Genomic DNA, 17,633 nt, shown 5'->3' on the forward strand with positions numbered 1-17,633 from the left:
TGTCCTAAGTCTGCTAAGATTTTGACTTAATATATGCTTGATTTTGCTTCAAGTTGCTAAGGTTGGAGTCCACCATGGGGCCGGTCGATTTTTGGGGGTTTGCCTTGTTTTAGGTATGCTTTTATCATCGGCATTTAATGAAATCCGTGAAGAATTCACATGTTGTATTGTGGTTTTGGTTATGTGGAATATATTTTTGGTATGTAGATTGTAAATGTCCCAATCTGCTTTTTGTAAATTATATTTTCCAGGTGGCAATTTTTTATTATTACTTAAATAATTAAGGACTATGGGGAAGTGGTCACTGGCATATGAGTCATCCAGGACATTCAACTCAAGTATTTCAGCCAAGTCGACTGAACACAGCGATATATCTACTGAAGAAAAGGTTAAGTGGGTATTGGAGAAGTATGTTGGCACATCATTTCAGTTAGGCAGCATAGGTCATGCTGCAATACATATTTCTCTGTTTGTTCCTGGGGACTATGAGTGTTAAAATCTCCTACTATAAGTAAGGGTTCCTGTAGATTATTAATTAATGCTGATAGATCACTGAAGTTCGAATTAAAATTTGGTTGGTTGTTTCAGTTACAAATTGTGATTATATTTTAATCTGGCATATATAATTTGATAGCTGTTATCCGATATGATTGTGATGGTATGTTTAAAAGTTCATAGGTGATACTATGATGAACATACGTGTATTACTGTGCCTAGTTTTCCACCATCGGTGAATAACAAGCAATTTTGTACTGTCGAATGTTTGTGGGGTTAGATCTTATATGTTGTAGGCAGGCATATACATATTGGGTTGTGGTCTCGTAGGATTCTTTGTAATTCACCCAGACATAGTCGGGTCAAGAGTCCATTTATATTCCATTGAATAATTTTATATTCTATTATTGGGAGGAATTGGTGTTAAGTTCTGAAAATTGATTGCCAATTTCTTTGTCTTGAAGTTTATATGCATTTGAATTGATTTGTGGTTTTTTAATTGTATTTTTATGTTGGTTATTAGATTCAGCAATTGTTTGTTTTTCATAACCAAATATTAATGTCTTATTTTTTATTTTATGATATCCTTTTTGTATTTTAAGGATTCAGAACATAATTCATCCAATTTTATATTGTTCCTCTGTCTTGGTGGTTAGTTGGTTATATGTACCTATGAAGCACTCATTACAACCAGAAGACGAAGCATGGTTGGTGATGTTAGTTATTGGTTCAGAAGTATTTGATCTTCCAGCTTCAGAAATTTCAGGTTTTGTAATTCTACTGGCCCTTTTCTGTAGTGATAAGGAATGTTGGTTTGAGGGGTTATTTGCTTTATTGTTATTAGTGGAATATTTGTCTTGTGGATGGTTGGGGAGTGATAATTATATTTTGGTTTGGTTTAACGGTATGATTTTCATTTGTATTATCTATTGGGAATTGTAGTGATTAATTGATTCTTTACTGCCCAGATGTTGGCTGTTTGATTGGGATTGAGGGTAATTGTGTATTTCCACTTGTGATGCGGTTAGTACAATATCTTTTTTATATAGTTCTCCTGGTGTAGTTGGAGTTTCTTTGGATCGATTGAAATTTTCAACATTCTCTTTTTTCCCCTTAGGTGGGGATTGTTCCAGTATTCTTTTAATTTTGTCAATTCGATTATTATATTATTATTTGACTCGTCTTCCATTGGAAGTTCTCTTCCATAATATCTGAATCTTTCAATGTTAGTAGTGGTACTGATGGATATATCATGCTTGTTTTGGGGTTCAGTATTATTGATATGAGAATTGGTTTGTAAGCTTATATTATCTTGTTTGTTATTAATGTGATCGATATTTAGATTTTTAATTACATTCGTGAAAGTGGTTTTTAAGATGGATTATCGACTCTCTCTACTTCGACTGACATTCCTGTTCTATTTATTAACAACTGGAGCTGTTGTAGTGATAAAAGTATTCCTTAGATTTAGTGTAATGGGATAGTCTCATTTTGGTCATTTACATTTCCAATTAGTAGTATGGGTGCATGATGCACACACTGCTTTATTATGGAATTTTTTGTATGTGTGCGCATACTTTGAGCATAAAATGCACTGAAGTGGTTTTGATATAAATGGATGCACTTATCTATTTTGTCCATGAATTTTGATTTTGAGTGGGAGATCTTGGCCTATAAATTTTATTTTTGCAATATTTTTTTTTATTTTTATCTTTCCTACTTGGAACCGAGTAGACTTATAAATCATGTATATTACGGTATCTTAATTTAAGGGAGACAAGTATCAAGTGTTTTGAGGGTAAAATGACTGTGCCCTGTATATAATTTATGTTTCATGACTTATTTTTGATATTTTCGTTGCATTTATTTCTTTTATATTTAAAATGGTGGTGGATTGTTTTTTGGTGGTTACTTGAAGTAAAAATTCATCTTCTTTAATATATCAGCATTCCATTTCTCGTGTTGGACATATGTTCAATAATTTGTTTTCTAGTATTGCTGTTAATATTTTATTTTCAGCTTTAAGTACTAGAAATCTTGACCAGTAAGCAATACCCACTTGGTAGGACTAAGAATATTACGATAATACAATTATCCCCATCATAATCACATCATGGGCAAAACCAGACAGAATGCCAAGTTCTACAGTAAGCAATACCCACTTGGTAGGACTAAGAATAACACGATAATACAATTATCCCCATCATAATCACATCATGGGCAAAACCAGACAGAATGCCAAGTTCTATTCCTGGAACCAGACCCCCAAGAATCTGTGGTCCAGCTCCACAGAATAGTTCCGCCTGGAAAACCAGGTCTGAACATTGTCAGGTTGATGATGGATGTACCACAGTTCCCACTATTTAGCTTCGGATTTAACTTCATTCCAAATTATGATGTGTTTTCTTATTAGGTATGGACAATTTTGACAAAAGTGGAAAAATCCACAAATATTAACCCAATAATATATAATGTTATATGGGACTCTTGGGTTTGAACCTAGGAAGAAACTCCCGAGGTTTGAGAGCCCCCTCAACACTTCAAGGGGGATTAGAAGAATGAGAGGGAATAAAATTTCATGGGAAGAACCAGCAGAGTGAGAAGATTTTGGAAGAGTAGAGCAAGAATGAGAAGGTAACGAAGCTGATGACGCCTCTGAGGGAGACCCTTCCAAAGATGTCAGTGCAGACTCCCTTCTATATCTCCGCTTCTTATCAAAATTCTTCCATTGCTCAGGAGGCCAATCAACACATTCAGGGAATAAGTTACTTATGCAGCATATGTGAGATCTGCAACTGGTACAAATGGAATGAGGGTCTTTCACAAAAGAAGGCAATAATCGGGAGCAAGGATAACCATCAACCCCAGGACATTTCCTTTGGGGTTTGGTGGCTTCAGGAAGGTTTTGGGTTTGAATACTCGGCAGATATATAAAAGATACACAAAAACACAGAAAAAGGAAGATAAAACCAGTATCCAATGGTGTAAGCAGGCAGGAGGTGGACAGCAACTGGCTTTGAGGGGAGAGGTCAACAGCACAAAATCTACACAGCAGTTAGAGGAAAAAATGAGGCAATGCTTCCAAGATGGGGTATGAGAGGTCAACTCCTTTACACCGCCACCAACTCCTTGTAACTTGTTCAAACAGACTCCAGCTCATGCTAGAGAATTTTCCCTTATGTTAACCCCAAAGGTTTGTTCTGTGCACGAACAGTTAAAAATTTCATCAGATCTGAGGGAGCCGTCATCATTCACTAGTTCCACCAGGCTAACAAGCAAAGATTTTTCATTGAACAGTATGTTGACCATAAAAAAAAATAAATAAATAAAAAAAAAACACACTGGTAATCATTCACAAAATTTAGGATTTTCACGGAAAATATTATAAAACACAAAATGGAACTAAGTGACTTTTGACAATGATGCAGGAAAAGATAAACTTGAAAACAGCAAATGAAAAGGATGGGTACACAAATAGCCAGTAGAACCAAAGCCCAGGTACTGAAGCTACGGCCATGCAAAGCAACAGTACAGTCAAAACAGAAGTCCACTGTGCAAATTGCATTTTGTCACAACTAGGTTCTTCAAACTCAGTAAAAATGTATATCCAATTTATAAATGTACTGTACAGCTTACATATGTTAGGTAAGGAAACCTCTTGTCCACTTTACCTGGAATTTACTAAAATCATGGCGTTTGTGAAAGAAGAATGTTAACGTTGGTAGAGTGGATCATTTTTCTTCAAAGGAGGAAAGAAATATTGTGTACATTGCCAGCAATAGTGCAAAGTGAAGGTGAACAACAAAAATGTTACTTCCTCCTCTGATTGGTAATCCTTCCATTCCAAGGGGATAATTGCAACTTTACCACTTTGTGCTCTTCACATTCCCTTGAGGTGGGAATAACATTGTATTCCATCCTTTGACTGAAGCTGTGCAGTGTAGCAAAAAGCCAAAGTCTGGCAAAGAAGTATAAAATTCTTCACTCGCTCTATTGTAAGTCCACTTAATCACATGAAGTGTACAGATAAAAACAACCATTTCTAATAAATTTGTATGCATTGAGAAATACGCTGTTTAGGAAAACAAAACTTCATCAAATTCCATAACATTTACTAAAACCAGACAAAACTGGGCAACCTTAGAAATGCTCGTTTTCACTTGCATCAACACATCTTATAAAGTCTGGAGTGCTACAGTCAATTTAAACACAACTTGCCCACCCCAACTTTCAGTATACTATACTGATGAAGGTACAGTACTCCAATGATGCTGAAAGGGGGTGAAGATGTATAGACAAAGGTGGAATAATGGGCAGTTCCTTCCCTATAAAAGCAGAGGAGGGATAAAGTAGAGATACAGAAGGAAAGCCACACATGGCTGGCTTTAGTTAATACTGTAAAAAAAAATACATGTGTCAACTCAGCTTTCAAAGTGACACTAATACACTTTAACTTCTAATAAATATAACTTTCACAGGTTAAAAAATATATGTCATATAAAACCATAAAAAAGACAAAAGAATGTTCAAATAGCTTTTAATCATTATATACCTTATCATTCCAAGTATTACTACCTGAAAATTTAACAAAACAAAACATAAAATCTATGAGGTACAAAATGGAAAGCCAATACACAATATTGACTCTTAAAAATTATCTAATTTCAGCTACGGTGGAAAGTAGTATTTATCTTCACTTTAAAGGCCTTTTGTGCTTTCAAATCTGAAAAACATCAGAACACAGATGCCTAAGAGTACTTTAAATATATGAAGGCAGTTTCTTGCTGTTGGTGAAATATAATTATAAAGAAAATATAAACTCTTCTCATTTGATTTATATGAACTTTTAGCTCCCCAAGTGGTTCCGAGATATGGATATTTAAAAGAACATAAAATATACAAGGAATAATTATTTATTATAACAATTGAAGGAAGAATTGGCAAATGCACGAGCCACTCAATTCACACATTCTTGAAATTTGTGTACTTTTGTATGCATCAACCTCTCTTTCATTATGTGCTATAATAGCTGCACATCCTCTCTCAAAACAGACACCTACAATAATTATAGTTTCTTGCTTATTTAGTCAACTGAGCTACTAAGATGGAATTAATACTTGCATATGCATCATTAAAGCACATAGTGAGTTATAATTACAAGTGGCTTTAAATATACAAGAAGCACAAATTTGTAATCTTGAATATATCATTTGTTGTTATCTGTACATAATCCCAAGTCAACTCCATATTTACTGGCACCATCTGAATAACCAAATACATTTACTCTATAAATTATAAAAACCAACAGTAAGCAGGTCTACTGTTTTATTCTCCTACAGTACATTTTATATGCTAGAGATTAAAGAAATTTCAACATGAAATAAACTTGACACAAAGCCGGTATGATGGTACTGAGGGGTATCACAACTCCACAAGCAAAATCATTTAACATTTCATAAAATGTTCCTGTAATTCAGTTATGACCTTTATTTTCATCTTTTACATTAAACCTTTTGTGAATTTTGCTTTCCCATAACTTTTCTTTTCACCATATACTGCAAATGTCATTTACGTATTAACTATTAAATATTACTGGATATAACTTCCAATCACGTTGTCATTTCTGAAGTTTCTGAAGGTCTTGTTTCATTCTTGTGCTCAATATTTATGTTCGGCGCATTACACTCTTCCTGGTACAATCTGTCTACCTTAATCCAAGTAGTGCACATTGATCGGAACAGCTGAAAACAAAGAGAAATTATCTCAAAAGGAGTTTTAAATAGTAACTTAAAATTACTTTCTACTTCTATTTAGTTTCTGTTCCTATTAAATTGTGCATATTTGTTTGGAGCTCTCTTACAGCCCTTGACCGAGATTTCATGATTTAATTCCATCATTTACACATTTTGGTTTAACTCTTCCAGAAACTCCATCTCATGATTTAAAAGGTGTGTAAATCTTCGAACTTCAATGAACAATCTAAATAAGAGTTTGACAGTTTTGGACTGTTTAATGTCTGAATAAACATATCCTGAAGTGTTATTGTTATTTGCTCAAAAAATCTGCATTTATCACCCTGTGAGGAACAAATTATTGCATAGGAAAATGTAAGATCAAGGTGTCACTCAAAATTTCTGTTCCTCTCAGCACTCGTCAAAATGAAACCATCCAAGCACTGGCACCAAACAATTTACATACAGTGTATTTCTTGACTAAATTTTAGAGTTTTATTTCTTGGCTTATTTTTACAGTAAAGTAACCATGATTTGTTAATCATCATGTTATATACAGATACACACACATATGCAAATGAATAGCAATCTTCCTCATTGCCATTCATGTTTACAAATTTCAATCTTCCTCATTGCCATTCATGTTTACAAAATTTGTTAAAGTGAAATCATTTACAATCAATTTATTTTTTTGATATGAAATAAGTAGAATAAATATTATAAATTGTTTCCTCAGGATATCTTTGTAGGGTGCCTATTCAGGAAATAAAAAATATGGAAGTGTATGCCAAAATTTCTTTTGGGGCATGGTACGTACTGACACTGTACTTCTAGAGTCATGTCACACCTGGCTTTAGTTTAGTGTATTTTTTATTACAATTTTTTCTATCATAGTAGGAGCAAAGAAGAGATGTATTATATGAGAAATATATAAAAACTACATACACTATGAGAACTGAAAAGACAAGAAATCGGAACAAAAGGTGTCTCCAGAGGAGATTTATCACGAATGTCGATCACTCAAAAAACCAAGCTGGGAGTACCTGTTTTTTCATCTGATTATTTTGCAAATTTCAGGGGATGTTTCTTATATGAAGAAATAGTTACTGCAAAAATCATCTTTCTAATTATCAAGATTTTCTAGTTATTACAAAATAAGTAAATTTTTTGTTGTTGGTTTTGCCATTTTCTCAAAACTTGTATTTCCAAAAAGTAAATGAACTAACACACTGTGAAAAAGGCAGAACAAAATTCAATGAATCTTTCATACCCTACATGTAGTAAAACTAAACAATCTTTCATAGCCTGAGTGTAGTAAAACTATATATGTTTGGTGTCATGTTAAAAATAACCTTTTTACAACTTTTTTTGTGTATATTATTTATGAAAAAAAATTATATATATTCCCCCCCCCTTTTTTTAAATATTTAAAAAAACTTCAGATGCTGAATTTTACAATTTCCATACATATACTTTCAGTACTAGTTGTTTAGTAAGTGGTAAAAATTTGAAGCACATCCCTTCAATCCTAAGGTAACAATGCTCACCTACTTTATGATGGTGCATCATGGCAATGGTCCATCCCTTCTCAACCATTTCCATATTATGATTCAAAACTTGCAACAAGCCCATCTTACGATTCAACACTACATCAATTCCACTGTATGATTTAACTTCATCTATGTATTCATTCCTACTTTATATCTAAATGATTCACCTGTTCACTCATCCTAGTTAGCTGTCTAACTTCTACAACTCAACCATGCTCAACCTCAAAACAAATCTTTCAGGTACGCCATATGAGGCCAGAAATGTTACTCGACAATACTGATGGTTCTCTACTTCCTCCAAAGTCTTACAAACTACCTATAACTTAATGCCTTGTGGATGGGTAACATACATGTATGTTTACATCTCACTTTGTGGTAAAGTCCAGGTAACATACATACATATATGTTCAAGATTTGGTGTAATACACTTATAACTTGTAAAGTCAGCATATTTTTACAACTGTCTTAGGGAAAAGAGGCCTTACTGGATGGGAAATATTCACTTTCAACTTCCTGTGGAAGGGACACACACAAGAGCATATGCATATAATCCTCTTTCCATAGTTTTTTTTTTTTTTATTGAACATCCTTAATATTAGCCTGGTTATGGATATATGCATTAATGTATATTAGCCTGGACTGTGAGGGTTAATCATTCTCTTCTACTGCATTGTTATGACTTGGTCTTTTGCATCACCTGCAACACCAACTTCTGTAGTCTGAATACTATAAAACTGCTTCAGTACCTCTTATATCATCACTAGCTGATCAACACAGCACTACCCAAGAAATCTATGAATGTAAACTGATAAATTTCTCTCTCTCTCTCCCCCTCTCTTTATCCCCATTCCTGTTAGATAGTTTCTTCAGTTACATTGCCTAGCATTTCTTACATTTTATATTTCACCACTTCTCACCCCCCATTCCTATCAGGGTTTAATTTTGACTTGAGCATTGGGAGTGTCTCTATTCATCCCAGCAAACTCAAAAACTATGGATTAGACTCTAATATCTGTTATTTTTTACATTTTATTTTTCACCCCTTCTCCCCCCTCTCTTATCAGGGCTGAACTTGGACTGAAAGAGCTTCAAGAGTGTCACTATTCAACTCAGCAACCTTTAACACTATGGATTAGACACTAATATCTGTCATTTTCAGTTATATTTACATCTAAACCCCATTCCTATTGAGGCTTAACTGACTTCAAGGGTATCAGGAGTGTTACTATTCATCTAAGCGACCTCAAAAACTATGGATTAGACACTAATATCTCTCGTTTATTATTATTTTTACATGTCACCCCCTTCCCACCCATTTCTCACCCCTTCCCTATTGAGGCTACAGCTTGATAACTATTCTTAAGTAATGCAATTAGCATCAATAGCCTACATTCCAAATTTGAACCAAATCAGCTAAAAAATTTGAAAATTACATTCTGGGGGAGGGGGTAGAGGTAAGAACTTTTTAGGGGGTTATATATATTTTTAAGAACATCTAATTAGCCTATGTTTGAACCTTATGTTAGCTTAACCTTGGTGCCAAATTTCATAATAATCAGTTCAGTTATAGAAGTTCACTTGGAACAAACAGACAAGTTTACCCATTTCTATTTACATTGCTTTTCAATCCTTTTATCTTCACAATTTTCTACCTTTCAAGCATCTCGAAGGTTTCTTTATTTATTTTATGATTTCAGGATCATTTGTGGTAAAAATGAGTTCCATGGGCCTCCCTTTTGCACTCCTCTGTAGCTTCCTTCATTTTAGGACAAGAGCAATTGATTAAGTATTGACCTTAATGGATACCAACTTCATGTAAATTCTGTGCAACTCCTGCCACTGCTTTCATCTATATAATAAAAATGTTTTAATCACAGCTCTCACCTGCATTCTGGTAATACTCTTTCATTATGGAATTATAATTGTTTATCCTAGAAAGTTGTCAAATGCCAAACCAAAATCTATTACACAAATATATTTATTTTGCATGGTATTTCTTGTGCACTGCTGTACTACAGAGACCACATCTGCTTGCATTCCCTTACCAAAGAAAAAATAAAATAAAATAAAAAATTAAAAAAGTTAATTTTTTCTAACTTTTTTTTTCTAGTAACTCCTCTACAGTTGAGTGAAGCAATTCAAATTTGCCACTACCACATTAAACCTTTGGGTCCCCTCTAATCTTTATTTTATTCATTAGGGTCAGCTCCTCATCACTGCTTCGCCAGCTACTTTCAACTAAAATTAAATATTATTTATGATGGTCCTAAAGCTTCAACATTTTCCATCTTTTTGGAAAGTTCAGTGCATGCTTTATATTATATTTTATATTCCTCCTTCTGCTGTTTAAAATGTGTTACTATCATTTTTGGGTTGCAGGTTGTTTAAATCAGTTTAATGTAATTTTGGAGCCATTTCTTTTATCGTTACTAAACTTGTCTGCCGAGCCATATCCAGTCCTTTTTTTAATATTTTTATCATACACACAGTGGACTGCTTCCTCAACTCGCTGCTTTCATAATGATCACTATAAAGGTAATCTGCCTAGTCAATTACTTGTTCTGCCTTTTACTTTGTATTTTTCATGAACAGTTCTTAATCCAGCGGTAAACATTTTGATCTGTACATCATGATGGTATACTACTTTGCTCAGATTTCTTGGGTCATTTTTGACAGCTAAACAATTGCTGAAACAATTTCCCAAACACATACTTGAAGTTTGTGGGTTTTCTAGATTGTGTGGAGACAGTAAATAACGGAAAGCTTGAGATATACCCTGAAATAATTACATCTACTGATTTTATTAGTCATACACAGCCTTCCCCAAATGAATATACTGTATGCTTATTACCTTTTTATGGCAATTCCACAATACCATTACTGTCTTGCTATGATATACAAAATTTTGGCAATACTTTGAATTATAGTATCATTTGCATGCACCTGTAAACTTTATTTGAGCGATAAACTGTCTAGGTAAAGTAACCTATCACCGACTCATTTAAAATTCACCCTATATTTGCATATCCAACCATAATCTCACTTTTAGCAGAACCTATATTTGCATATCCATGGAGTATCTCACTTTTAGCACAACCTTTATTTGCATATTCAAGCACTATCTAAAACTTAGAAGTTTTGTGACAGACTACTTACCCCCATAATCCAATGATCATTGGCCAGGAGATCTCGAAGTATGGTGGTAGTATGTTTGCTTGGATGCGTAACACGCATGTTGGTGACTGTACTCTTACACTGTGAGTAGTAATCATACTTTTGGTGTGATACTTTATTGTACATTTGTGAAAGATTCGAGCAACGTTCACACACTTCGTAATTCTGTGAAGTAAAAATTCTCATTAACAATGAGAGTAGTAGTTAAATATTGATTACTAAGATGAAAAAATTTTTATGAATTTTCTTAATAAAATTATTTCAATACTTACCAAACAATAATCTAGCTGACTGATGCAGTAAAAAAAATTTCATTCAGTTACACCTGATGTGGATGGAGGGCTAGTGAACTCTCATAATTACATTTTAACTGCTAAATAATTCTAACAGTAAAAATGCACGATCACCATCCTTATGAAAACCCTTAACTGATAAGGAATCTTCAGCACTAATACTGACTCTATTGGGGCTGTTAACTGAAGTAACCATTAGAGAGAGAATCTCCCTCTTGAAAAATGAGATACAATACCTACACCATGTGTTTTAGGCACACAACCACAACAGCCAACAAAACTAAAAAATATCTTTCTTGAGGGGTAACCCCTTTTGGGTTCAAGCAACCAAAGTCTGCAGTAAGTAAAGGACCTAAAGTAAAATAACTTTCAAAAACTATACCTTTATCTTTTAAAGGCCGTGAGGCAAACACTAAACTAAACCTAGTGATATTCAGGACATCAGTAACAAAAAAAATGTCTTCAAAACAAGTAAAAAAAAAAAAAAAAAAAATCTTCAAATAAGTTAAAAATATAGCTACAGCACTTAATTAGACATCTTTACCTTAGCTGAACTAAGATGTTCAGTGGCTCATTTAATTATTTTTCTAATTAAATGAATCATCACATTCTTACAACTTAGGAAGTCCCAGTTTCTGAATGCTAAAAAAAATTATTTATACCACCTCTAACAGGTTTAACCCTTTCCAGTAGTCTAAAAGGGCAAAGCAGTTCCATGAGTTCAGAGACAATCTGTGTAAAGATTTACACAGTCATTCTTAGCCCCACACGAGTGAAAAAAAAGATACATAATAGCATTACCAATATTATACCTGACATCAGCTGAAATAAAAGATAGTATCTCAGTCGCTCTTTGGCAGTACCAATAGAAAAAAGGAATAAAATTTTAAACTGTCTTAAAGGGCAGAAGCAATAAAAGCTTTTTAATACTATATCTAGCTTCCTTGCTGGGGATTAATTACCCAGCTTGGTTATCTCAATTTCAAAAGACCTGATCAACTCATGTAGATCCTTATCATTAGCAAAGTCCACATTGGAACTTGGAACAACAGTGATCTGTACCCTTACTGGTAGGCAGATAACTCCTTACCATATCTAAGGTATCTAAAACCAATGTTTTTCATAAAGGTTTAGGTGAAGAAAATCCCTCTAGATTGACACCAGAACCAATACTATACTGACCACTGATGTTGATGCAACTTATTAGCTGATAATCTCTTTAAGAATCAACTTAGCCTCTCTCTTGAAGAGCCTTCCAATCTGACCAGACAGTAGTGTCTTGCCATGCAGTCAGTTGAAGCATGTGGAGGTTCTGATGAGATTTTCCAACTTGAAGTTAACAGAGTAGATCTTCCCTGGTAACTGGGAATGAAATGGAATGGATTACAAAATTCAGGCCAAGTGCTAGGACCTATGAGGTCATTTACTGCTAAAAGGGAAACAGAGTAAATGCCTACAGTGCATTGCATGAGCTGCACTGACGGCAATACCCCCTCATGGGGGATGCGATGCACTGACAGCAATAATCCCCCTATGGGGGAAAGGTAACTGGGAAAATCAATTACAAGTTTTAATAGATCTGGATATGACTCTCTTTGTGGCTACCAAAGAGTCATCCTACAAATCAAAGCTGGCCTTACTTTGCTTCTTACTAGCCTGAACATGGCAAGTGGGTAAGAGGCCTACAGAACTTCCACTTCTTTCAATTGATTAGTACTGAGTTTACTACAGACTTCTAGAAGCCCAGGTAGGGGGAAACAACGGATTGAAAGACAATGGTTCTTGGATGTGACAAAGAGTAATTTTCAAAAGTTATGGCCTATTTTGGTTGAAATTCAATAACTGGTAACTACAGTAAATAACTCAATTACCCTATTTTTTGTAGCATTAAAAGATCTAGTAAACAAAATAAGGTAAAAAATTATGTTTCTAATCTATGACACATAAAAATCGTAAGAAAAAAATACACAAGTAATTTCTAAAAAAATAGATGAAAGAATTTGGATTTTTCAATTGACACAAGCTTGCCAGCATTACCGTTTACTGCAATCAAAGTGGAAAATAAGTTAATTTTGATCAAAGATGACAAATTTGTAATCAATTTGTATTTTTCATTGCTAACAAACCTGAGGTCTTAACAATAGGATAATCTTCTAGCACCAGCTGGAAACTGGTTAAAACAATCAAAAGACTGTAAAGAATCTGTGGCAACTCATGCGTATACAAGGTGGAAATTGGTCACCTCATTCTTTCTTCCAACCCAGTATGTGAGAGGGGCAGCTAGAGGTGGGCAGTAAACATTAAGACCTCAGGTTTGTTAGATATGAAATATACCAACTGGTTAAAAATTTGTCATTTCATACTCAGAACAAACCTTTGGCTTGAACAACACAGTAGACTTAGACTTTGAGGGAGGTACAAGTGGGCGGTTTCAGACCACCATTCCTAGAAGATCAAGTTCTAAAGAAGGGGGTCTGAGCCCATGAGAGAATAGATGAGTGAGTATATAAAAACTCAGCCTGGTGGGTTTAAACTCGAGACATTACCAGATTCATTGCATTGGTAGAAGGTAAAGAGAACTCTATCTGCCCTACCAACAAACTGTGTAGGCCACAGGGGTTTGTCACCACTCGTCCCTCCCCTTGCTTGAGAGAGGAGTACATTCACCTCTCAATAAATGCTTGTTTAATTAATGGATTTTTTATTTAAAGCAATCCAGACAATATTTTAAAAAACCCAAAAATTTCTATTTAATGCGAATTGGTGTACAGTAATACCCCGAACTCCAGACCCCCCTTGCGTAGGGGGAAGTTTCGCGTAAGTTTGGCATGGTCTCTAAAAATAATAATAAATGCTCGTTAAGTATTAAGCTAACTTTTAAATTATATTAAAGTTACTGTAATTTTATTTAAAAGTTAGTTAAATACATTACCCTTAATAAAGAAATAACTGGTTGGCGTATAAGTAGTAAGAGGAATTACTACGTATGTACGTATCCATTTTCATACGTATACTAACGTTACCCCTAATTTCTTGGATGCCATTTTCTTTTTCCCCTCTGAGTAAAAGAAAAAAAAGTTTTCTTTGGTCACTAGGTAAACTTAATAAGTCTGTTATAACGAAGGTAGGTACACAGTTCAATGAAATAAATAACACGTATGTACATACGTAATGTTTGCAGAGGGTGAAGGTAAAATTAATCAATTTAAAATCATGTACTAGTGTGAGGGCTAACTATGAGAAAGAGAGAGAAATATGTACGTCATGTGAGGTAAAACTCTGGAGGGGTATCATCTTTAAAGAGTGCGAATGGGAACATTTTCTGGAAGTACATTAACTGTATGTGCTGTAATTATGTAACATAGTACAGGCGGCCCACGGTTAACGGCGCAATCACTCAACGGCGAATCGGTTTTACGGCGGTCGTCAAAAATAATCATTAAAAAAATAAGGCATTTTAAAGGTATCTTTACGGCACAAATTTCAGTTAAAAGCGCCGCTAGCGCCGTTGTCTAACGAGTTCATACATATGTAGAAATGCCGTTCAGACCATAAAGGTTATGCAAATTATATTAACAAATTTTATGGAGAGTTATTATGTAGGTATTAGGGTAAAATATATGCCTCTGACGCTGTTCCATGTCGAAAATATCGAGTTACATAAGTGCAAATTTAGCTATGGATGTGTCGATTCATAAATGTTCATGCTTTTGTTTAAAATGTGTATGAAAATATATTACGTGAAAGGCATTTTTATTTTTGTACAGAAATATGATACAAAGGCAGCTTTTGAAACTGCCCTTCACGTTATCAAATACGATGTTTTTTCATGTTCTTTCTTGTAAGCCGCCGCCTGCCGCTCTTACGAAAATATCGATTTAATTAAAAAAAATGCAAATTAGCGATCGATGTGTCGATTTTATAAATGTTTATGCTTTTATGTTTAAAATGTGTATGAAAATGTATTACGAATAGGGTATTTTTATTTCTGTGCAGAAATATGATAAAAAGGCAGCTTTTGAAGCTCCCCTTCAAGTTATCGACTACGATGTTTTTTTCAAGTTCGTTCTTGTATGCCGCCGTCTGCCGCTCTTCCGAAAATATAGATTTAAAAAAAGTGCAAGTTAGCGATCGATGTGTCGATTTTATAAATGTTTATGCTTTTATGTTTAAAATGTATATGAAAATGTATTACGAATAGGGTATTTTCATTTCTGTGCAGAAATATGATAAAAAGGCAGCTTTTGAAACTCCCCTTCAAGTTATCGACTACGATGTTTTTTTCAAGTTCGTTCTTGTATGCCGCCGTCTGCCGCTCTTCCGAAAATATAGTTAAAAAAAGTGCAAATTTAGCGATCGATTCGATTTTTCAAATGTTTATGCTTTTATGTTTAAAATGTGTATGAAAATATATTGCGTAAAGGTATTTTCATTTTTGTACAGAAATAAGATACAAATTAAGGCAGCCTTTGTAACTACGCTCCACGTTGTCAGGGGCGATGGTTTTTTCATGTTCGTTCTTGTCCGACAGTTCCGAAAAAATGCATTGTGTTATTTTATTAATTATGCATCTTTTCCATAAATCCTTTAAAAAGTTATACATTATTTCACTGTATCCAAGAATATTGTATGTATTCTCATATTATTGTATTTTAAAATACTACGGCAAACTTAAGCCCGTATTCCGCGGAGCGGCCAATGTTGTGGTTTGAAATCAGCTGATGAATACGAGTCTGTTTCACCATAACGCAATTCTGAGCGAATGCTCTTGCTTCTAGTTAGCATAAACGAATATCTATATACTTGACTTATATGAGACAAAGTTATTTTTCCATATACAGCGTGTTTTTAGGTGGAAATATTTATTGAATATGTCTCGTTGTGAATGTGAACTACTATTTTTTTCGTTAACAGATTACGTTGGCGGCATGTTTATTGCATAAAAAATTACGTGATTCCGTTCGCAATACGTAATCCTTTATATCATCGTAATACGAACTTTACGTTATTTATCTTATATCGGCGTGAAACCAACAGTAAAATGTGTTCTTTCAAGCACAGTAGTTTTGATTAAAATTATTTTATCCCAATTTTATCTACAGTTGTGTGTGATGGCAGACGTTTACTGCAGTTTTATCCTTGTTGCCGATGTACGATAATAGTCATTAGCAGCTTGAACAGTTTTCTCAGCTTCAGTTATAGCTAGGTTTAAATTTAACGGTATATTTCCTGATTGATCTTTAATCTATATTGATCTCTGATCTATAGCGAATAAAGTTATTACATTAAGATATCCCAGTTCTATTCTATACGTAACGCCATTTATAACAAATACGGTAATGTTGCACTGTAGTACGATGATCGAAATACAAGCCAAACAGATGTTATCCAGTTCGGTTGTATTTAGAAAAAGAAAAAAAAAAGTAGTTTCTCGTTCAGTTGTTCATGGCAGTACACGTTCACGCAACGAGTATAACGTTAAAACCATACTTTCATCATTCTCTTTTGCTGTTATTGAACTTATGTAACTAGAAGATGGATAAAGTTAGGCCATTGTAATTTGATCTCTCATAAAATCGAACTATCGTAAGACTAATGTTCGTAACCTGAACACTACAGCTACCTGTACACTGTATAAACTTTATTATATCTTTACATACTCTAGACACCCACATGTACTGTACAGTAAATTCTATAGTACTATACTGCATAAATATAATTTTACTTATTGCGCCGTTGTGGGATTACGGAGCCTTTGACTGGTCTAGTTTCGAAAGAAGGTGTGCGGCGGCCGTAGGCTTTAAAATCGCTCAGCGTCGAAAATTGCTTGGCGTCGGTGGCCAGGAACGGAACCCCTGCCGCTAACCGAGGGCCGCCTGTACATACAAATTGTACCAGTACTTTTCTCCAAAGGTTAAGATGATAATTTTCACAGAACGACATTTCTATTATATCGCTGGTATGTTTTACTAGTTGATCATGAAGGTCTTATATAGTGACAAGCACTGTGAATTATGTACTGCCTTTGTACATATATTCAAAAATATAAATAGCATACACAGAATCTCCATACTGATTTTACACTTAAAAGCATGAAAACGTAAATTATTACACTAGAACGTACTTCAGAAATTAAACAAAGTTTCTGAAGGGGTATCATCTTTGAAAAGTGCAGTAACTTTGTGAATGGGTATTGCATCTTGTAAAAGTATGTGTATGCACTAACTGTAGGTGCTGCAATTACCTTTGTATGTACAGAAAAAATTTAATTAATTTTTAATAAAGATTTTATACAGAAAGGCTTTAAAACTTAAAAAAACTACATAATAAATTATGCAAAATGACTTTTGCAGTGTTTTCAGAGGACTTGCAAATGTGAATTCTCGCAA

At 34.2% G+C, this 17,633-nt stretch overlaps 1 protein-coding gene across 6 annotated transcripts in view; it reads right to left on the reverse strand.

Moving 5' to 3' along the window:
* Positions 1 to 4,592: 4,592 nt before the first annotated feature.
* LOC135196966 (uncharacterized) overlaps positions 4,593 to 17,633 on the reverse strand; it is a 251,826-nt gene continuing 238,785 nt past the window's right edge. For all 6 annotated transcript variants that reach the window (XM_064223833.1, XM_064223831.1, XM_064223832.1 and 3 more), the window contains 2 exons: positions 10,934 to 11,116; positions 4,593 to 6,236 (listed from right to left, as the gene is read on the reverse strand). In XM_064223833.1, coding sequence (XP_064079903.1) covers positions 6,105 to 6,236; positions 10,934 to 11,116 — 315 coding nt within the window. In that variant the 3' untranslated portion in view covers positions 4,593 to 6,104. The remainder of the gene's footprint in view (positions 6,237 to 10,933; positions 11,117 to 17,633) is intronic.

The sequence above is a fragment of the Macrobrachium nipponense genome, chromosome 18 (assembly GCF_015104395.2).
Source record: "Macrobrachium nipponense isolate FS-2020 chromosome 18, ASM1510439v2, whole genome shotgun sequence".
Taxonomy (NCBI): Eukaryota; Metazoa; Arthropoda; class Malacostraca; order Decapoda; family Palaemonidae; genus Macrobrachium; species Macrobrachium nipponense.